Source organism: Wyeomyia smithii, chromosome 3 (assembly GCF_029784165.1).
Source record: "Wyeomyia smithii strain HCP4-BCI-WySm-NY-G18 chromosome 3, ASM2978416v1, whole genome shotgun sequence".
NCBI classification, from domain to species: Eukaryota; Metazoa; Arthropoda; class Insecta; order Diptera; family Culicidae; genus Wyeomyia; species Wyeomyia smithii.
In genome coordinates this window covers 162,285,346-162,309,546 of record NC_073696.1, presented here as the reverse complement: position 1 = coordinate 162,309,546, position 24,201 = coordinate 162,285,346, and the positions used below count along the sequence as shown (strand labels likewise).

The following is a 24,201-nucleotide window of genomic DNA, read 5'->3' as shown; positions in this document are numbered from 1 at the left end:
TTTTAGCGTTTCATTGATAACGACAGAAAGTGCACGTTAATAAGGTGTCGTACACAATGAAATATAGATTTTTGGCGTTACGTAATTTGTGTACGACACCTAACGTCATTTTCGCTTTACCGAAGGAGCGGTGAGTATCATTTGGTTGGATTTTCAGATTTCATTTCGTGACCGTGAGCGATGCGCGTAAATTATTTCATAGGAGTATGATAATTTTTTTCAAGAATGAGATTTTAGTATGTTTGAAAGAGCGCTGTGTTTATTAAAAGTGGAAATTTAAAAGGATTGGCTGTCATTTTTACAGAGTTCCGGTAGTGAAAAAGATTGTTATCAGCCCTGATCAAATTTTTATTCGCATTTCTACAGATTTAGTTAGACTATAAGTAAGGGGCCATCCACATACTACGTGGACAGATTTTAAACGATTTTGACCCCCCTCCCCCTGTGGACAACTGCTCATATAAATTCTTAAAATTTTGTATGGACCGTGGACATTACACATCCCCCGCCCTCATAGTTTTCCACGTGGTATGTGGATGACCCCTAACCCTGTTCACAAGAAAACAGCATAGCAGTGTTCAATTAGTGCTGTAAGCATACTGATTTCTTCGGATAAATCTGTCATATGTTGCGGCGTTGCTATTAAAGTAGGTGCAAACACAGTAGCTAAATTAGATACGTTCATTTTGTTGATGGCATGGTGTGAAGCTATTCGATGAAGATGCTCCAATATATACTTTAAACAATTGAAATGTGCCAACGGCAATTGTTTAATTGCTTCACGCAGTGAAAGTATCTGTTCACCCACGGTTTTGTGAGCTAAAATAAGAAATCAAATAATATTAAATAAAAGTAAACATGTACCACATACTTACTCATCGAATACATAAAACTAGGGTGGGAATTAAAAGTAATCAAAGGAACAGGAAGCAGTCTCAAGTACAGCTTTAAAACTCCAGTGATTACGTTTACATTACAGTTCGCTAGCGCAGACATGTCAGCCTTTTCTCCATCCTTATCAAGTGCCATTTTTAGAGCATCGATTTCATCAGCGAATCCAGAAATTCGGTAAATGCCTTCCTGTAGCATTCCATGGCGTTCTATTTCTTCGACACATTTTAAGATAATAAACGGAATTTTGCATTTGTGCGCTGTCACAAGTTTTGTCAAATCTACACCAAAAATACCTCGAAGCCTTTTTAAATCCGGAACGCATTTTGCAGGAACAAACTCTGAGCATTTGATGTGTGCAACAAATGCGCAATCTGAAAGAGAAAATATCAAACACAGTTTGTATCTATTCAACAGAGGTTTCCGAGAATCCTTAATCTTAATCTTATCTTAATCTTGGGATCATGGTGAGGCTACCAGGGCCAAAAATCTATCGAATCTCCATATTTTTGAAAGCGGAGATGACCGAGCCGAGTGTTGCGACCCAAGCGAACGTCACTGGATAGAAACAAGCATATGAGGGGGTAGGGCAATGAAATTGCGTATGAAATCTTATGTTGTGTGATGTATCTATATTGGGGCGTCCCAAAATTGCATCAGGTCTGGTGCTCACCCTTCATATGATAAGAAATGGTGTTACGAACAAACTTTTCTTCGAAGGCAGCTCTAGAAAACGATATTTTCAACAGGCCCCGACGGCTTTTTCGGAAAAAACCGTTTTTTTATGTTTAATCCAAAAAACATGTCTAGTTATTTTATTTTTCAAGAGACCTAATCCTTTCATATTTTTTGCAGGTTCCTAAGGGCCCAAACTATAAGGAAAAAATTTGCTTCGGTTTGTTTATCGTCAGTTTATTTTCCTTAAAAGTATCCATCCTCTGAGAAAAAAAAAGATTTTTTATATATATTTTTACATTTAATCGATAAAAGTGGGTATCAAGCAAAATACTACCACTAATTAAATACTATCAAAAGATGGGAAATTTCATAGGGAAAAACTTTGCCAACGACTGCATGGCTCTAAAATAACATGATCTTAAGTTATTCGCGATTTACTGTGGAATAAAAAGTTGCATTCTATGATTTCCTAAACTAAAATGTTTATTTGCCGTATCAGATAGTATGATAAATGCAACTCGATTCAGCAGCGGATTTTTTTTAATTCGAAAGCAAGAAGTGTAACAATAACTATGGTTAGATGAAAAAACAATACTACGATGCTATTTAACCAACAATTAAGCCTTTGGTGAATTATTTTGATTTTGCGATTTTCTGCTACAACCAAATCCGTTATAATTTGAAAAAAAAAACTATCAAGCTATTGAGCCGCAGTATATCGAAAAAATTATAATCACTTCTCCGTGACGTTATCCTCTAAGTTCTGAACCAGAGTAGGCAGTGTGACTTTGTACTCGTATCCAAGTGAGTTTTAAAACTTGCTTGCACATCAATTCTCGGTTGCACGCAAACCCTACTAACAGTGCAGTACACTTGAGTAAGATATGAGTTTGAATCCTGAATAACAACATATGCATAAAAGTTGAATTGCGATGAAATTCGCGCCGCGTCTGGCTGCAACAGTTTGTTGCATTGTTCTTTAAAAGCATAAATAAAAAAATAAAATAAATAAATAAATTCGATCTAAAAGCAAAACTCATCGCATCACATCATGAATTCAAATCTGGTTACTCGATTCAACTTTGCATGAGTTTATGCCTTCACTGTTCTGAACCAGGGGGCTCTTGTGGCTGTCAAACTCCATACATTTTCCATCTACCACTCATTGATTCTGGTACCAGCGTTTCTGGTACCCACTTTTTGGTTGATTTGTCCTAAAACAAGTGTAAAGCAAGTATTAGACGAAGCAAATATTTGCTATTTTTGGTACGATCTTTATTTGCACAAAATTAAATCTGTATTAAAAAATAGCAAATATTTGCTTCGTCTAACACCTGCTTAAAAGAGTAAACGTCCCATTTTGTCGGTAGACTTATTCTCAAGTAAATGTCGTTTTAGATGGAAAAAACAAGAGCTCAACATTTGTTTTCAGTACAATGTGCACTTTCAATGAATAAGATAAGTTTTGTAAGCATTTGAAATGAAATATTACGGTCGTGATGAATTTATGATTGGTAGGCAAATTGTTGACGTTTATAGGCCCCTGTTCTGAACAGACGAAAAAAAATCACTTTTGAAATATCGATTTCACTGCTTTGCTTTCTCAAGTATAGTACCATCTTTCTCTTCGAATCATCATCAACGTTTTCATTCAAAACTACTGAGTCCCGGCTGGATAAGAAAAACGATTTCTAAGTTTAAGTCACACTTTCTACCTTGTTATTTTTCGCATCCTCGTAAAATTACATACATTGTTTCCTTTACTAAACTCGGTATTGTTGTTTAATGCTATTTTTATCGGACCTTGTGGTTCTTTTTTTGCTTTCGAGTCAAAAAAAATTAGTTTAGTTGAATTTTTATTACTATCTGACACGGCGAATAAACATTTTAGTGTAGGAAATCATAGAATGCAACTTGTTACTACACAGTAAATCACGTATAACTCAAAAGCAAAGCAAAGCTTTGGTGCGTATAACGTAAAAATCATAATAACATATTTTCATCATATTTTAGAGCCGTAGCTGCCTCCGAAGAAAAGTTTGTTCGTAACACCATTTCCTATCATCTGGAGGGTGAGCCCCCAGGATTCCAGACTTGATACAATTTTGGGACGCCTTAATGTATATTAGGGTGGCAGCAAAAAGAGTCATGTCAAATTTCTGAAACCGACCATGCACACTCCGCTTACCGGGCTAAAAATGTGACCCGTGCAAAACCTCAGCTCAATCGGACATGGCTCAGGGGTGGCTCAAAGCTGTGACCCCTCGACCCTCGTTAAACCACCAAAGGGGGAGTACAGGAAATTGGAAAAATCTAAACCTTCCCATCGATGCCAAATGTCTCAAAAATGCACAAAACGTCGAGACCCGTTGCTATTCCGAATAAAAAATTCTGACCGAAAAACCGACCCCTGCAACCGAAGACCTAACAAGCAATATTCCAAAACGGATCTCTAAAATGACTCACAGCTCGCTCCGAACCAGATGCAAACCATTTCAATGTCCATCAGGCATCTCAAACTCGATCCTCACTAGGGTGGTTTACCCACCTTTCACTATGGCGGTTCAAAACACAATTAAAATTTAATTTGAAAGGGTTTAGTAGGAAAAATGCTCATATTTATTTGCCTAATTGACATCTTGAACTTGTGTGACGTCACACCCTGCGAAGAACCCAATGCTCCGTCACGAGCCTTATAATTAAAGTTAAATGTTGTTCCTAGGAGAGCATAGCCTTCTGCTATGCTTTAGTCAGGCGAAACATTTGGTTCCCTTGACAGAGGACCGCGAACGGCTCTGTCAACACTCTATGTATCAACAGATTATGCCACAGGTGGCAAAGAACTTCGCGCAGCCTTCTGCTGTGCCACCGGCAAACAAACTCAACCAAAATAAACAAGTTTTGTGTTGTAAACAAAACGCCGCCTGTACTTTAGCAGTACTAGATTAGGTTAAGAGATTAGTAAGGTAAACAGAGAGTGGAGAAAGTCTCTCTCTCTGAGTTACCGGTAGGGTATATTTAAGTAGTGATGTACGAAAATAAAGTCAGTTAGTCCACGTTAATCTGTGTGTATTAATTCCGCGCCCATTGCGCGTACAGGGTTTTCTGGAGAAAGTCCTGGTAGGTTATACCCAGGATACAGGTATACCTACACATGTGGTGACAGCGGTGGGATTTTCTGGAGAAAGTCCCGGTAGGTTATACCCAGGATACAGGTATAACCTACACATGTGGTGACAGCGCGTGGTCTTTTCTGCGCCATTGAATCTTTTCTTTAATCTTCGGACGTATCTCGGGAGTCAGACGCGGTCGTAAACTCGGTCGTAGTAATCACGCTAAGGGAGCAAAAAGAAAAAGTAGTGGTTTAAGTATCTGTGGTTCAGTGAAAAATGAAATAGTTTTTCGGAGTTTTTAATCCAAGTAGTGCTCGCGGAGGAAAAAGAGTGTGTTATTTAAAAAAAAAAGAGGGAAAAAAGAGAACTGAAGAAAAAGTACTTAACGATTTATCGAGGTCAGCAGCTTGGAAAGTAGTGCTGCTAGTGAAAGAGAAAAAAAAAGGAAAAACGAAAATCGAGAAAAGACGTTGACAAAAAGTGTTCTCTTTTCTCGCTTTTTGCATGGAAGTGAACTGAGTTGGTGGCAAACCCAAGCGAGTGACATTCGTATGCGGGGAAAAGGTGCTGTGTTTTGCTGCTGAAGACGACTTGTAAAGTGCGACCGTTTTTTTTCATGTAAGTGTCAGTTTCGACGTTGGCAGATATTCGATATAGTGAATTGTCGTATTAAGAAGGTGCCGAAGTTACGTAGTGGAAATTGGAGTCAACAACGATGACCGGCCCTGTGTCAAGGATACTCGGGTGAGTGAGTCATTTCCTTTTTTATTATGCGGCATATTGCAAAAGCAGGATAGGTGTTAGACGGTTATGACCATAAATGTCAAGATTTAAAGAGCTTAAGGATTATGTCTACCAGGAGTACCATAATCTGAGCAATAACATAAACAGGCCGAGAACACGGGCGGCAGTCGCTAATAGAAGAAAATTATTAAGCGGCGCTTTAAACGACTTTTCGGAAATTTTAAAAGAGTATGAAAATTCGAATTTAACGCCAGAACATTGGAATAGATTAACAGATCAGTACACACTTGTTCAATCGAAAGTGTGTCTGGCATTGAAAATCTTAAATAACTCGGCGATTGTTCCTGAGCCAAACAGAAATAGAAGATTATCAGAAAATTGTCTTGAGTTTGAGACATCAGATCTTGCAGAAGATCAGTTGGCGAACTTAGAGCGATCGGTGATTTTTGAAGATCCCCCGCTTTCATCGACCCTTGTAGAAACTCAGGAATCAGGGGAGAAGAAGCACGACGGAGAGCGCGGAAACCGCGCAAGCGCACTCGAACAATTAGAAAAATTAGAAGAAGAATTTGTTAAAAAAAGCCTCCAAATCAGCGAGGTAGAAATTCAAGACACACCCAGTTTTGGGGATCATATCGAAAATTTAAAAAACATATTCTGTAGAAGCAGTTTTATTATCGGGAAACAACTAAATAAAATAAATATGAGCCGAGCGGCAGATTACGTTTTCCCGAAGGCGGATGCACTGCAATGCATCCCAGAATTCAGGGGACACAAAGATGAACTGGAAGCGTTCCTATACCATGTTCAGCATTTCGCAGACGAAATCCCAGAAAACGGGTCACACAGTGCACTAATTTATGTAGTCCTACTAAAACTAAAAGGCAAAGCAGCGGCAGTTTTGCCTCGGATCAAGGCGGAGAGCTGGCCAGAGGTCAAACGCAACTTGATCAAAGAATTCGGTTCCATTGAGAACATCGAGTCGGTAATAAAACGGATCGAAACGCTACGACAGGAACCGAGCGAAGATTACAGCGCATATAAGAGAAGAACGATAGAGATAAAAGAATTGCTGGATACATTTGAATAGAACCAGGAGGGTGCAGCGGGTTCTGCAATGGAAAGAAGCCTCAGGATTCATTTTATTGGGGGTTTGCGGAATTCACATCTGAAGTTAATGGCGGGAAGAAATAAGAAATTGAGCTTAGACGAGCTGCTGGACCTACTGGAGGAACGAGGGGAGGAATGCGAACAACTCGCGGATGTAGAAAACAGACTACGCTGTTTGGATCTACTGGAGCAAGAGAAAGAGAGAGGCGGTAGGCGCTGGCAACCGAATGGGACAGGTAGTAACACCCAAGGAGGAGGCCGGGATGGTTTCAACGGAGCCGGGAGCTCGCAGAACAGGGGCAATGAGCGATTTAGCAATCGCCAGCGGCAGATCAATTATACACGAAATAACGAGGCCCAAGATTACAGACAGCAGCCAGGTGGGAACAGTAGCAGCACCAACAACTACAATTACAATAACAATCATAACTACAGGGAAAACGCTAATAGGGGAAACGAGCGACAACAAAATGACGGGAACTACGGAAGCCAGTCAGGGGGCGGCTGGTCTAATCAGGGTAGAAACCTTGACAGCAACCAAACCAACCAACATAATAATAACGATCGCTACCGAGGTTCACAGGGAGCGCGTTGGAACGGGTACATACACCAAACCGAATCGCAAGATTGGCGGGTTGCCGCTCGGAATAACAACCAGCAAAGCAATCGAAATAGTTACAATAATGATGGGTATGACAACAATCGATATAATGACCGCCAGTATCACCACCATGATGATGGTTTTAATTACGGCAGCAATAGAGGAAGATCGCCCGGGCGCGGAAATTACAATAATAATAATGGTAGATATAATGATGCGTACGATCGCCAATTTCGAAGCCGAGGCTACGAGCGCTACCAACAATCAAAAAACTAGGTCGCCGGGGGCCCGACGGCAACGCCAGCCGGGCACCCCGACCGATGAATAGAAATAATTTTGTAAGGAACAAATTTAACAAACCGGTCGAGAACATTTCTCCCAATGTTGGAAATGAGCACGATATTTTTCGAAATTATTCCAGGTGGAGTGACGATGAGACGCACGGTCGTTCACAATATGTGTTAAGTATAAATCAGCCCAATGGAGGGGCGAAGAACTCGGGGAACAAAAATCATGGGATAAAGGACCCGTTTGCGAAAGAATACTTTAGCGATGATTTCGCGGAATTATGCCAGGACGTCGATTGGCGGAGAATCACTGACGAGCCCAGCCACATAGAGATAACGGACTGGAGAACAGCATGTAACCACATACGGGACAATAGTGCCTGTGTGGCTAAGCGAGTCTACTTTGACACCAGCCGGCGGCTTATGATTACACTGCTGGCAAAACAAAATGTGCAGCAAACGCTGAACTTGATTTTGGACACAGGCGCGTGCGCGAATATGTTAAGCATGCATGTTGCAGAGAAATTGAATGTGCATATAAACAGACAAGACACAAACACTTTTGAGGGCATTGGTCGCGGGATCGTGCGAACCTTAGGAACGGTTATCCTGGATTTATTAGTCGGGAACTTTTTGATTCCGGCAGAGTTTCACCTGATGAACGGTTTACCGGCGGACGGCATAATCGGGGTAGAATTTTTGAAAAAACACACCCTCCAGATAGGGAATAACTTCGACTATATTGTGTTTAAAAAACACGGCAATAGGGGTCCGGATAGTTTGGGCCCATGGAGCGTGCCTAGAGAGGAAGCCCTTAGTCGGCATGTGTTTTTAGCGGCCAGAAATAGAGTCATGGTGCAAAGCCAACTAAGAAACAACATCGTTAATGAGAATGCCACAGCCTGCGTGGAACCTAGAGAGGGTCCCAACATAGGGGGAGAAATACCCCATGCGTATGAGGGGCCGAAGGACACACCTCGTGACAGGGAAAATACGATAATGACCGAGTTAGATCTTAACTCTAGGCTAGATTATGACCTATTAGAACATAAACTAACACCAGAGTCAAAAGGAAATGCAAGAATTGAAAAACTACGGCAAGTGCTGAATTTGGCGCACTTGCCTGATAGAGAATTCAGGACAGTGAAGAATATGGTCGAAAGCTATGCGGATATATTCTTTTTCGAGGGCGACAAGTTAACTACTACTGACGCCGCCGTACACACGATAGAAACTTCATCGGAGGTGCCTATCAATAAGCGGCAATATAGATTTCCGGAGGCCACGAAACGGCACATTAATAAGGAAATCGATGAAATGAGGGCGCAGGGTATTATTAGACCCAGCACTAGTCCCTGGAATGCACCGGTGTTATGTGTACCAAAGAAACCGGATGCTGACGGTAATAAAAGATACAGAATTGTGGTAGACTTTAGATCATTGAACGAAGTTACCAAGCCGTTTGTATACCCAATACCTCTTATAAATGAGATATTGGATAATGTTGGAGGAGCAAAATATTTCTCCTCAATTGATTTAAAATCGGGGTTCTATCAAGTCCCGATAGACCGCCGAGATGCGGCTAAGACGGCGTTTTCCACTCCCAAAGGCCACTTCGAATTTACACGGATGCCGATGGGGTTAAAGAACAGCCCCTCAACATTCCAAAAACTTATGAATACTGTTCTCTTTGAGATAGGGGACGTGAAAGCTTTTGTCTACCTCGATGATATTATAGTTTTCGGTGACACTATCACCGACCATAATGATAACTTGCGAAAAGTATTACAAGCTTTGCGCAAACATAACTTAAAAATAGAACCATCAAAGTGTCAGTTTTTGAAAAAGGAACTGGAGTATTTGGGTCATGTCGTTAATGAAGAAGGCATAAAACCCACCAATGCAAATATTAAGGCCATTCAAAGCCTTAAGCCACCCACAAACGTAAAAGGTATAAGGTCATTTTTGGGAACAGTAAATTTTTACGGGAAGTTTATCCCCAACATCGCGGAGAAGCGCAAGCCGCTGAATGATTTGTTGAAGAAAGACGCTAAATTTGTGTGGGGAAAAGAATGTCAGGAAGCGTTCGAATTCCTTAGAAACGCGCTGATTACAGAGCCAGTTTTAGTCCGGCCAGATTATCAAGACACTTTTGTTATTACGACAGACGCTAGCAATTATGCTATTGGAGCCGTCCTGTCGAATGAAAAATCCATGCACCGGCCGATCGCGTTCGCGAGTCGTGCACTTGTAGGTGCAGAGACCAGATATCATATCATAGAAAAGGAACTATTGGCGATTGTATGGGCCATAGAATATTTCAAACATTACATTTTTGGTCAAAAGTTTATCGTCTACACGGACCACAGACCACTTATAGCTATTTGGAGGCTCAAAGAGACATCTCCAACGCTGACAAGATTGAGACTAAAGTTGCAGGGTTTGGAATGCAGCATCAGGTATAAACAGGGTAGCGAAAATATAGTCGCCGATTTTTTGTCACGTTTGTCAGATGGGACGTGTCAGGGGCAGGAAAGTTCACCCCACAGGCAGATAGCCATGATTACGCGCCAGCAGAAACGCCTGCTAGAGCAGCAGAAGAACGCTTCGGATGATTTGAACGGCACAATACAAGATTTGAGTGCCATAGACATTGCGGACATCGCTGAGGACGAGGATGAGCAACAACTCGTCAACATTTCATATGATGACTTTTCACAGGCATTCACCCTTATTCTTGTTTACGGCCGTATCGCTTTCGTACGTAAGCAGCAGCGGCGTACGAATGCGATACGAACACATACGAAGCCGATTCGTTCTAACCAATTCGAGCTTTCGAACATCGTTGCTTTCGTACGAACGTGCCATTCTTGTTTACGTACGTATGCGTATCCGTATATTTTGCTCTCGTTCACAAACGTCAGTCAAAAGTTGCGAATCGCTGTACGTATCGCTTTACGAATCTCCGGCGCCGGTAGTTTTTTCTCGTTTTTTCTGCTATTTGGTGTTAGTTTTTTGACAAAATTGAATAAGACGAAGAAAATTTATTGCTTAGTGAAGTGTGTACCATTCTGAAAAACATTAGTGATTTTCAAAAAACTCCGATTTCAGAAAAGGAACAGCAACGCCAGTCGAAAGTTGCGAATGGTTTTACGAATCACCGTCGCCGCGGGCTTATTTTCGTTTCTATGCTGTTTTGTGCTAGTTTTATTACTTGAAAAATCGATTAAAACAAGAGAGAGCTTTTTGTTTAGCTAAGTGTCGAATAAAAAAAAGTGTAACAATCAATTTTTAAAAATCCTGTTTGTGAACCGAAACACAGCAACATCAGTCGCAAGTTGCGAATGAACGTACGAATTACCGTTGCTGCGATTTTTCCTAGCTTTCTTTCTGTGAAGAAATCAAATAATTTGAATAAGTTTGCTAGTTGTTAGGAAACATTGCGGCAATCGATTTTAAAATTCTCCAAGTTTGGAAACGGAGCACAGCAGTGGGAGTGATTGAGGCTTGCCATTAACTCTGACTCAGAATTTATGAGAATTGGAAAAAAAGTCGCTACCGCCAAGAAAATAATTATATGGAACACGCTGCCGAATACCATGTATGACGATACCGGTTGAAAATTGAACGAGTTGCATCTGCACGGCGAGTCATAGAAGCAATAAATAAAAAAACGCGGTTATCAGGATGCAAAACCATATGCAACGATAAGTAAACAAAAAAAGGTAAAATTGATAGATTTTTTTTTTCTTTTAATGAAAACATTACATTTCGGATTCAACACCGGTTGAAATACCTACGAGTGAATTGATCAGCTCAATATCAGCTTTCTAGGAGAGTTGATTACAGCGTATTGTGTTGTTTATTTTAATCTAAAACTTGTAGAGAACTAATAATTCATTGTTAAAAATATATATTGTAGAAAAAATAATTCATTTATTTTATTTTTTTTTTTATTTTTTGCAAAAACAAAATTAAAACAAAACGTTTGGTAAAAAAAATAGAGTAGAGAAATGAAGGACAATTTTTTTTATTTAAGTTTCAGTTTTAGAGAATTTTTCCAAATTTCAACAATTTGGAGAAAAATGCATTCTAACGGTTAAATGATTTTAACTGTTAATAAATATAAATAGGCTTATGTTTACTATCTTAATAAATGCACCTGTTTTCAAGTAATTTTGAACTAATGTTCAGAAAATTAGGAAATAAACTTTAAATTTAAAATTGGAACAAGGAGTTGAATTTTTCGTTACCTTTTTCTTGCCAATATTTCCCGTTTTTTGAAACTCTTAGCGAAAATTTCAGAATGGAGAAAGGTAAGACAAATTTTTGATTAAAAGTAAAGTTTTAAGACATTCTTTTAAAGCAAAGAAAATGAAAAAAAAAATATTCTTACGTCATTATTGAACATCCCCTAATTTGCGAAAAGAGTTAATGTAAAAAGGGTGTTAATGATTACAATTATTTTTAGAGCCTGAAAGGTTTGCATGATCGGTGTGACGTCCTTAGCCAAGTAGTAGATAATTATACTGTCTCTCCGAATAAAACCCGTAAAAAAACTTTTATCCAACAAAAATTTAATATTAATTATCTCGAAGAGCTAATTTTAAAAAATTATAAAAACTGAAAGATAAGCTAAACATTGATGGACTTCATGGATGATGTAGAAATAAGAACACTCCAAATAATCGAATCACGATTCTTTTCTTACAAATTTGCCTTTAACGAACGTAACATAATAATTTTCATTCGTTATGTTACTTGAATGATGCAGTGGCGTAACCAGAAATCATTTCTGTAGAAAAGGGATAAATTCTCGAGGAACAAAAAACATTATTTGGCACTTATTGGTTTCACTCAATTTGAGCATGTCCCAAACATGCCAGAAAGGATAGAAATGGTAACAAAGGTCGTGAAAGAGATAGTGGAGGTAAAATTTGAAAATAAATATTGAAATAAAAACAGCGAAAAAAATATTCAGAATAATCGAGTCTAAAGTTCCGGATGATCGAGTCACTGGATAATCCAGTCTGACGTGAGAAACAGTAAAATGACATGTGGAGTCTTCTGTTTTCCAAAAACCTCAAGTCTCCATCTTGGATTTTAAAATGGCATCTGGTGTCGATTTTTGGCTTCTCTACATTACTTCGAGCTTTCCAGAGTATGTAAGACTCTCAAACTATCATAGAAACATTTTTGCTCCCATCCATTTTTATGTTTAATTAAAAAATTTTAAACATTCCAAATTTTTTGAGATTTGTTTATGGTCTGAAAATGCACGACGAATCGACCATAGGATAAGATCAAAGACAAAAGACAAATCGTTTAAAATGATTGGTTTTATCGGAGTGACAACACCATCGACTTTTGACTTCTTTAAATCAACTCTATCCTGAAATTATCCATATTGCGTAGTATTCGGTCATTTTCGGCTGTTTCCCAGAAGTTGCCATCTTACAATTCAAAATGGTGTCTGAGGTCAATTTTTAGCTCCTTGCATTTTTCTGGTTCCGATGATACTCATATTGGGTGGTATTTGGTCACTTTAGGCTATTTTTCAGAAACCGCAAGTTGCCATTTTGGATTTTAAAATAGCATTTGGAGACAATTTCTGGCCCCTGAGCGTCATTCTGGTTAAAAAACACCAATATTGGATGTTATTTGGTCATTTTAGGCTGTATGCCAGCCACCGAAAGTCGCCATCTATGAATTCAAAATAGTGTCTGTAATCGATTTTTCGCTTCTGAAATCGGCCATTTTTTATGTTTTCCAGAAACCGGAAGTTGCATTTCATAATGTTGTCTTAGGTCGATTTGTGGCATCAGCGCATCATAACAATTCCAGAAATACCTAAGGGGCCATCCACATACCACGTGGACAGCTTTGGGGGGAGGAGGTTGTCTAATCACTATGGATATATTTGTTATCCCTAAAACATCCACCTGCCAAATTTGGTTCCATCTGCTTGGTTAGTTTTCGAGATGTGCATGAATTTGTGTTTCATTTGTATGGGACCCCTCCCTTCCAGAAGAGGAAGGGGTGTCGAACTAATATGGACATATTTGTCACTCCTAGAAACATCCACATGCCAAATTTGGTTTCATTTGCTTGGTTAGTTTTTGAGATGTGCAGAAATTTGTGTTTCATTTGTATGGGGGCCCTCCCTTCCAGAAATATATATATCTCAAGCTATCATGAAAACCTTTCTCGGCCCCTAAAACCCCTACATACAAATTTTCACGTCGATCGGTTCGGTAGTTTCCGAGCCTATATGAATCAGACAGACAGACAGACAGACCGGACTGCATTTTTATAGGTATAGATATAAGATATATATATATATATATATATATATATATATATATATATATATATATATATATATATATATATATATATATATATATATATATATATATATATATATATATATATATATATATATATATATATATATATATATATATATATATATATATATATATATATATATATATATATATATATATATATATATATATTTATATATACACACTTAATTTATCTCGGCAAACTTCCCAACAGCTGATTGAGCTCGGCGAAGTTTTTAACGAATGTCAGTAATATATTTCGACGAACATTCAGCAAATATTTCGATTTACCGTAAACCAGCAAGTATTGACGTTTCGTTTGCCGAAGTTCTTAAAAATTCTGCCGAGAACTTGTAGAACATTTCGCTGAGTTTATCAGCTGTTGAGTTCTCGGCAATAAAATCTAAGTGTATATATATATCTATATATCTATATATATATATATATATATATATATATATATATATATATATATATATATATATATATATATATATATATATATATATATATATATATATATATATATATATATATATATATATATATATATATATATATATATATATATATATATATATATATATATATATATATATATATATATATATATATAGAACTTCGGCAAACGAAACGTCAATACTTGCTGGTTAACGGTAAATCGAAATATTTGCTGAATGTTCGTCGAAATATATTACTGACATTCGTTAAAAACTTCGCCGAGCTCAATCAGCTGTTGGGAAGTTTGCCGAGATAAATTAAGTGTGTGTGTATATATATATATATATATATATATATATATATATATATATATATATATATATATATATATATATATATATATATATATATATATATATATATATATATATATATATATATATATATATATATATATATATATATCTTATATCTATACCTATAAAAATGCAGTCCGGTCTGTCTGTCTGTCTGTCTGATTCATATAGGCTCGGAAACTACCGAACCGATCGACGTGAAAATTTGTATGTAGGGGTTTTAGGGGCCGAGAAAGGTTTTCATGATAGCTTGAGATATATATATTTCTGGAAGGGAGGGCCCCCATACAAATGAAACACAAATTTCTGCACATCTCAAAAACTAACCAAGCAAATGAAACCAAATTTGGCATGAGGATGTTTCTAGGAGTGACAAATATGTCCATATTAGTTCGACACCCCTTCCTCTTCTGGAAGGGAGGGGTCCCATACAAATGAAACACAAATTCATGCACATCTCGAAAACTAACCAAGCAGATGGAACCAAATTTGGCAGGTGGATGTTTTAGGGATAACAAATATATCCATAGTGATTAGACAACCTCCTCCCCCCAAAGCTGTCCACGTGGTATGTGGATGGCCCCTTAGGTATTTCTGGAATTGTTATGATGCGCTGATGCCACAAATCGACCTAAGACAACATTATGAAATGCAACTTCCGGTTTCAGGAAAACATAAAAAATGGCCGATTTCAGAAGCGAAAAATCGATTACAGACACTATTTTGAATTCATAGATGGCGACTTTCGGTGGCTGGCATACAGCCTAAAATGACCAAATAACATCCAATATTGGTGTTTTTTAACCAGAATGACGCTCAGGGGCCAGAAATTGTCTCCAAATGCTATTTTAAAATCCAAAATGGCAACTTGCGGTTTCTTAAAAATAGCCTAAAGTGACCAAATACCACCCAATATGAGTATCATCGGAACCAGAAAAATGCAAGGAGCTAAAAATTGACCTCAGACACCATTTTGAATTGTAAGATGGCAACTTCTGGGAAACAGCCGAAAATGACCGAATACTACGCAATATGGATAATTTCAGGATAGAGTAGATTTAAAGAAGTCAAAAGTCGATGGTGTTGTCACTCCGATAAAACCAATCATTTTAAACGATTTGTCTTTTGTCTTTGATCTTATCCTATGGTCGATTCGTCGTGCATTTTCAGACCATAAACAAATCTCAAAAAATTTGGAATGTTTAAAATTTTTTAATTAAACATAAAAATGGATGGGAGCAAAAATGTTTCTATGATAGTTTGAGAGTCTTACATACTCTGGAAAGCTCGAAGTAATGTACAGAAGCCAAAAATCGACACCAGATGCCATTTTAAAATCCAAGATGGAGACTTGAGGTTTTTGGAAAACAGAAGACTCCACATGTCATTTTACTGTTTCTCACGTCAGACTGGATTATCCGGTGACTCGATCATCCGGAACTTTAGACTCGATTATTCTGAATATTTTTTTCGCTGTTTTTATTTCAATATTTATTTTCAAATTTTACCTCCACTATCTCTTTCACGACCTTTGTTACCATTTCTATCCTTTCTGGCATGTTTGGGACATGCTCAAATTGAGTGAAACCAATAAGTGCCAAATAATGTTTTTTGTTCCTCGAGAATTTATCCCTTTTCTACAGAAATGATTTCTGGTTACGCCACTGCATCATTCAAGTAACATAACGAATGAAAATTATTATGTTACGTTCGTTAAAGGCAAATTTGTAAGAAAAGAATCGTGATTCGATTATTTGGAGTGTTCTTATTTCTACATCATCCATGAAGTCCATCAATGTTTAGCTTATCTTTCAGTTATTATAATTTTTTAAAATTAGCTCTTCGAGATAATTAATATTAAATTTTTGTTGGATAAAAGTTTTTTACGGGTTTTATTCGGAGAGACAGTATAATTATCTACTACTTGGCTAAGGACGTCACACCGATCATGCAAACCTTTCAGGCTCTAAAAATAATTGTAATCATTAACACCCTTTTTACAATAACTCTTTTCGCAAATTAGGGGTTGTTCAATAATGACGTAAGAATATTTTTTTTCCATTTTCTTTGCTTTAAAAGAATGTCTTAAAACTTTACTTTTAATCAAAAATTTGTCTTACCTTTCTCCATTCTGAAATTTTCGCTAAGAGTTTCAAAAAACGGGAAATATTGGCAAGAAAAAGGTAACGAAAAATTCAACTCCTTGTTCCAATTTTAAATTTAAAGTTTATTTCCTAATTTTCTGAACATTAGTTCAAAATTACTTGAAAACAGGTGCATTTATTAAGATAGTAAACATAAGCCTATTGATATTTATTAACAGTTAAAATCATTTAACCGTTAGAATGCATTTTTCTCCAAATTGTTGAAATTTGGAAAAATTCTCTAAAACTGAAACTTAAATAAAAAAAATTGTCCTTCATTTCTCTACTCTATTTTTTTTACCAAACGTTTTGTTTTAATTTTGTTTTTGCAAAAAATAAAAAAAAAATAAAATAAATGAATTATTTTTTCTACAATATATATTTTTAACAATGAATTATTAGTTCTCTACAAGTTTTAGATTAAGATAAACAACACAATACGCTGTAATCAACTCTCCTAGCACTCTCCTAGAAAGCTGATATTGAGCTGATCAATTCACTCGTAGGTATTTCAACCGGTGTTGAATCCGAAATGTAATGTTTTCATTAAAAGAAAAAAAAAATCTATCAATTTTACCTTTTTTTGTTTACTTATCGTTGCATATGGTTTTGCATCCTGATAACCGCGTTTTTTTATTTATTGCTTCTATGACTCGCCGTGCAGATGCAACTCGTTCAATTTTCAACCGGTATCGTCATACATGGTATTCGGCAGCGTGTTCCATATAATTATTTTCTTGGCGGTAGCGACTTTTTTTCCAATTCTCATAAATTCTGAGTCAGAGTTAATGGCAAGCCTCAATCACTCCCACTGCTGTGCTCCGTTTCCAAACTTGGAGAATTTTAAAATCGATTGCCGCAATGTTTCCTAACAACCAGCAAACTTATTCAAATTATTTGATTTCTTCACAGAAAGAATATATATATATATATATATATATATATATATATATATATATATATATATATATATATATATATATATATATATATATATATATATATATATATATATATATATATATATATATATATATATATATATATATATATATATATATATATATATATATATATATATATATATATATATATATATATATATATATATGTATATATATATATATATATATATATATATATATATATATATATATATATATATATATATATATATATATATATATATATATATATATATATATGTATATATATATATATATATATATATATATATTTACATATATAAGTCGCTTTTTACGCGGGGGATACGTGCCGCGTGAATACCGGAATCCGCGTAAAAAAACCGCGTAAATTCCGGAATCCCCGCGTAAAAAAAGCCGCGTAAAAAAAACCGCGTAAATTCCGGAATCCGCGTAAAAATACCGCGTAAAATGCGACCTTAGTATATATAAATATATATATATATATATATATATATATATATATATATATATATATATATATATATATATATATATATATATATATATATATATATATATATATATATATATATATATATATATATATATATATATATATATATATATATATATATATATATATATATATATATATATATATATATATATATATATATATATATATATATATATATATACGTCATTATTGAACAACCCCTAATTTGCGAAAAGAGTTAATGTAAAAAGGGTGTTAATGATTACAATTATTTTTAGAGCCTGAAAGGTTTGCATGATCGGTGTGACGTCCTTGGCCAAGTAGTAGATAATTATACTGTCTCTCCGAATAAAACCCGTAAAAAAACTTTTATCCAACAAAAATTTAATATTAATTATCTCGAAGAGCTAATTTTAAAAAATTATAATAACTGAAAGTAACTGAAAGATAAGCTAAACATTGATGGACTTCATGGATGATGTAGAAATAAGAACACTCCAAATAATCGAATCACGATTCTTTTCTTACAAATTATATATATATATATATATATATATATATATATATATATATATATATATATATATATATATATATATATATATATATATATATATATATATATATATATATATATATATATATATATATATATATATATATATATATATATATATATATATATATATATATATATATATATATATATATATATATATATATATATATATATATATATATATATATATATATATATATATATATATATATATATATATATATATATATATATATATATATATATATATATATATATATATATATATATATATATATATATATATATCTTATATCTATACCTATAAAAATGCAGTCCGGTCTGTCTGTCTGATTCCTATAGGCTCGGAAACTACCGAACCGATCGACGTGAAAATTTGTATGTAGGGGTTTTAGGGGCCGAGAAAGGTTTTCATGATAGCTTGAGATATATATATTTCTGGAAGGGAGGGCCCCCATACAAATGAAACACAAATTTCTGCACATCTCAAAAACTAACCAAGCAAATGAAACCAAATTTGGCATGTGGATGTTTTTAGGAGTGACAAATATGTCCCATACAAATGAAACACAAATTCATGCACATCTCGAAAACTAACCAAGCAGATGGAACCAAATTTGGCAGGTGGATGTTTTAGGGATAACAAATATATCCATAGTGATTAGACACCCCTCCCTCTTCTGTAAGGAAGGGGTCCCATACAAATGAAATACAAATTTCGCACAGCTCGAGAACCAATCAAGCAAATACAACCAAATTCGGCAGGTGAATGTTTATAGGTGTAACAAACATGTCCATAATGTTCCGACACCCCTCCTTCTTCTGGCATGTGTTCAAATACCATTCTGAAATCCAAGATGGCAACTTCCGGTTTCTGAAGAACAGCTGAAAATGACCAAATACCATCCAATTTAGGGGCCATCCACATACCACGTGGACAGATTTTTAACGATTTTGACCCCCCCCCTCCCCCTCCGTGGACAACTGTCCATATAAATTCTAAAAAAAAACGTATGGGCTGTGGACATTAGACAACCTCCTCCCCCCAAAGCTGTCCACGTGGTATGTGGATGGCCCCTTAGGTATTTCTGGAATTGTTATGATGCGCTGATGCCACAAATCGACCTAAGACAACATTATGAAATGCAACTTCCGGTTTCTGGAAAACATAAAAAATGGCCGATTTCAGAAGCTAAAAATCGATTACAGACACTATTTTGAATTCATAGATGGCGACTTTCGGTGGCTGGCATACAGCCTAAAATGACCAAATAACATCCAATATTGGTGTTTTTTAACCAGAATGACGCTCAGGGGCCAGAAATTGTCTCCAAATGCTATTTTAAAATCCAAAATGGCAACTTGCGGTTTCTGAAAAATAGCCTAAAGTGACCAAATACCACCCAATATGAGTATCATCGGAACCAGAAAAATGCAAGGAGCTAAAAATTGACCTCAGACACCATTTTGAATTGTAAGATGGCAACTTCTGGGAAACAGCCGAAAATGACCGAATACTACGCAATATGGATAATTTCAGGATAGAGTTGATTTAAAGAAGTCAAAAGTCGATGGTGTTGTCACTCCGATAAAACCAATCATTTTAAACGATTTGTCTTTTGTCTTTGATCTTATCCTATGGTCGATTCGTCGTGCATTTTCAGACCATAAACAAATCTCAAAAAATTTGGAATGTTTAAAATTTTTTAATTAAACATAAAAATGGATGGGAGCAAAAATGTTTCTATGATAGTTTGAGAGTCTTACATACTCTGAAAAGCTCGAAGTAATGTACAGAAGCCAAAAATCGACACCAGATGCCATTTTAAAATCCAAGATGGAGACTTGAGGTTTTTGGAAAACAGAAGACTCCACATGTCATTTTACTGTTTCTCACGTCAGACTGCATTATCCGGTGACTCGATCATCCGGAACTTTAGACTCGATTATTCTGAATATTTTTTTCGCTGTTTTTATTTCAATATTTATTTTCAAATTTTACCTCCACTATCTCTTTCACGACCTTTGTTACCATTTCTATCCTTTCTGGCATGTTTGGGACATGCTCAAATTGAGTGAAACCAATAAGTGCCAAATAATGTTTTTTGTTCCTCGAGAATTTATCCCTTTTCTACAGGAATGATTTCTGGTTACGCCACTGCATCATTCAAGTAACATAACGAATGAAAATTATTATGTTACGTTCGTTAAAGGCAAATTTGTAAGAAAAGAATCGTGATTCGATTATTTGGAGTGTTCTTATTTCTACATCATCCATGAAGTCCATCAATGTTTAGCTTATCTTTCAGTTATTATAATTTTTTAAAATTAGCTCTTCGAGATAATTAATATTAAATTTTTGTTGGATAAAAGTTTTTTTACGGGTTTTATTCGGAGAGACAGTATAATTATCTACTACTTGGCCAAGGACGTCACACCGATCATGCAAACCTTTCAGGCTCTAAAAATAATTGTAATCATTAACACCCTTTTTACATTAACTCTTTTCGCAAATTAGGGGTTGTTCAATAATGACGTAAGAATATTTTTTTTCCATTTTCTTTACCCCCCCCCCTCCCTCTCTTGTAAGACATCGTAAGATTTTTTGATACCCTCCCTCCCCCCTTGTAAGATCTTACTACCAGCATATATAGATTTTAATCCGTCGGCATACTACCTCACAACCTCCCACCAAACGACTCCAACCACACATACATCGGCGGGGATGGGACCAATAAACCCAGAGCCCCTTTTCATCCTTTCTTGAATATGTTTTTTTCTTAACAGCTGCATTAACAATATTTTTCTTACGTAAGATGATCGATTCACCCCCTTCCTCCTTGTAAGATAACGTAAGAAAATTGCATTCCTCCCCCTGTTTGCTTACGTAAATGTTGAACGGCCCCTTAGTCGTGATTCAAACTGAAAACCAATAGCACAAAAAGACATCTTCAGCCAAATTAGAAACGACAATTTCAAAAACATAAATTAGGTTTTAATTTAAAAAAAAAGCTCAATTTTCTTGCAGAAACCGCAGAAACTTGACATTATTCAAAAACTGGGTAGGAATTCAGGACAAATTCTCATATTTTATATTCATAATTTATGTGTTGAGACATATTTTTAATTTCAACATTTTTAAGATTAATCAAATTCCAATAATGCAATAGAATTTGGATAGTTATTTTAAATCAATAAAAAACTCTTGGTGACAAACTTTCTAAATGCCTTAATTTTTTAGTATTTCAAAATGTAACTCGGAAAGTTTTAATGAAAATACACCAGAAATAACTTACGAAAAGGCGTTTCTTCTCTAAAAAACTGAAAGTTCCAAGCTTCATTAAGTGTCATATTGCATCATTGGAATTTGATTAATCTTAAAAATGTTGGAATTAAAAGAATGTCTTAAAACTTTACTTTTAATCAAAAATTTGTCTTACCTTTCTCCATTTTTGCTAAGAGTTTCAAAAAACGGGAAATATTGGCAAGAAAAAGGTAACGAAAAATTCAACTCCTTGTTCCAATTTTAATTTTAAAGTTTATTTCCAAATTTTCTGAACATTAGTTCAAAATTACTTGAAAACAGGTGCATTTATTAAGATAGTAAACATAAACCTATTGATATTTATTAACAGTTAAAATCATTTAACCGTTAGAATGCATTTTTTCTCCAAATTGTTGAAATTTGGAAAAATTCTCTAAAACTGAACCTTAAAAAAAAAAAAATTGTCCTTCATTTCTCTATTCTATTTTTTTTTTTACCAAACGTTTTGTTTCAATTTTGTTTTTGCAAAAAATAAAAAAAATAAAATAAATGAATTATTTTTTCGTAAGTTTAAATCAAAAATAATTTCTATCAAAAATATTTTTTCTACAATATATATTTTTAACAATGAATTATAAGTTCTCTACAAGTTTTAGATTAAGATAAACAACACAATACGCTGTAATCAACTCTCCTAGCACTCTCCTAGAAAGCTGATATTGAGCTGATCAATTCACTTGTAGGTATTTCAACCGGTGTTGAATCCGAAATGTAATGTTTTCATTAAAAGAAAAAAAAAATCTATCAATTTTACCTTTTTTTGTTTACTTATCGTTGCATATGGTTTTGCATCCTGATAACCGCGTTTTTTTATTTATTGCTTCTATGACTCGCCGTGCAGATGCAACTCGTTCAATTTTCAACCGGTATCGTCATACATGGTATTCGGCAGCGTGTTACATATAATTATTTTCTTGGCGGTAGCGACTTTTTTTCCAATTCTCATAAATTCTCAGTCAGAGTTAATGGCAAGCCTCAATCACTCCCACTGCTGTGCTCCGTTTCCAAACTTGGAGAATTTTAAAATCGATTGCCGCAATGTTTCCTAACAACCAGCAAACTTATTCAAATTATTTGATTTCTTCACAGAAAGCAAGCTAGGAAAACTCGCAGCAACGGTAATTCGTACGTTCATTCGCAACTTGCGACTGATGTTGCTGTGTTCCGGTTCACAAACAGGATTTTTAAAAATTGATTGTTACACTTTTTTTTTATTCGACACTTAGCTAAACAAAAAGCTCTCTCTTGTTTTAATCGATTTTTCAAGTAAAAAAACTAGCACAAAACAGCATAGAAACGAAAATAAGCCCGCGGCGACGGTGATTCGTAAAACCATTCGCAACTTTCGACTGGCGTTGCTGTTCCTTTTCTGAAATCGGAGTTTTTTGAAAATCACTAATGTTTTTCAGAATGGTACACACTTCACTAAGCAATAAATTTTCTTCGTCTTATTCAATTTTGTCAAAAAACTAACACCAAATAGCAGAAAAAACGAGAAAAAACTACCGGCGCCGGAGATTCGTAAAGCGATACGTACAGCGATTCGCAACTTTTGACTGACGTTTGCGAACGAGAGCAAAAAGAATACGGATACGCATACGTACGTAAACAAGAATGGCACGTTCGTACGAAAGCAACGATGTTCGAAAGCTCGAATTGGTTAGAACGAATCGGCTTCGTATGTGTTCGTATCGCATTCGTACGCCGCTGCTGCTTACGTACGAAAGCGATACGGCCGTAAACAAGAATAAGGGTGTCTTCTACCCCAAAAAGGGCCTAGTGAACGAAGTTGTGTCCTAGTAGATTGATGTGTGATTGTAGCGAATAGGGCTTTATTACAGAAGAGTCGACTCGACTCGCCCATGTATTTCAAATGAGGCGAGTTGCTCTTAGTAGCTACTGTAATATGGCCCTATGATGTGAGATTTCTCGTCATGTACTTTGTGAGTAGAAGATGATGAAAAATAAAATACAGTTGCTAAACCATATTACTCGAAGCTTTCCGCTCTTTTAAGTTAACTCCTGTCCTGTGATTTCATATATGTACATATATGCCCTTTTTTCAAGTATTTAGGCTTTGAATATATGGAACTTTGCCAGTTTTTTTTATTAGGAAGGTGTCTAAGTTTTTTCGCCGTCTCAGGGAACTTTTTCATTCGCGGTTCAGTTTGCTCTTGAAG

At 35.5% G+C, this 24,201-nt stretch overlaps 1 protein-coding gene across 1 annotated transcript in view; it reads right to left on the bottom strand.

The window, feature by feature from the left end:
* Positions 1-326: 326 nt before the first annotated feature.
* Positions 327-24,201, bottom strand: part of LOC129730540 (beta-chimaerin) — a 34,741-nt gene continuing 10,866 nt past the window's right edge. The window contains exons 3-4 of the mRNA XM_055689936.1: positions 876-1,265; positions 327-819 (exon numbers count right to left, since the gene is read on the bottom strand). Coding sequence (XP_055545911.1) covers positions 554-819; positions 876-1,265 — 656 coding nt within the window. The 3' untranslated portion in view covers positions 327-553. The remainder of the gene's footprint in view (positions 820-875; positions 1,266-24,201) is intronic.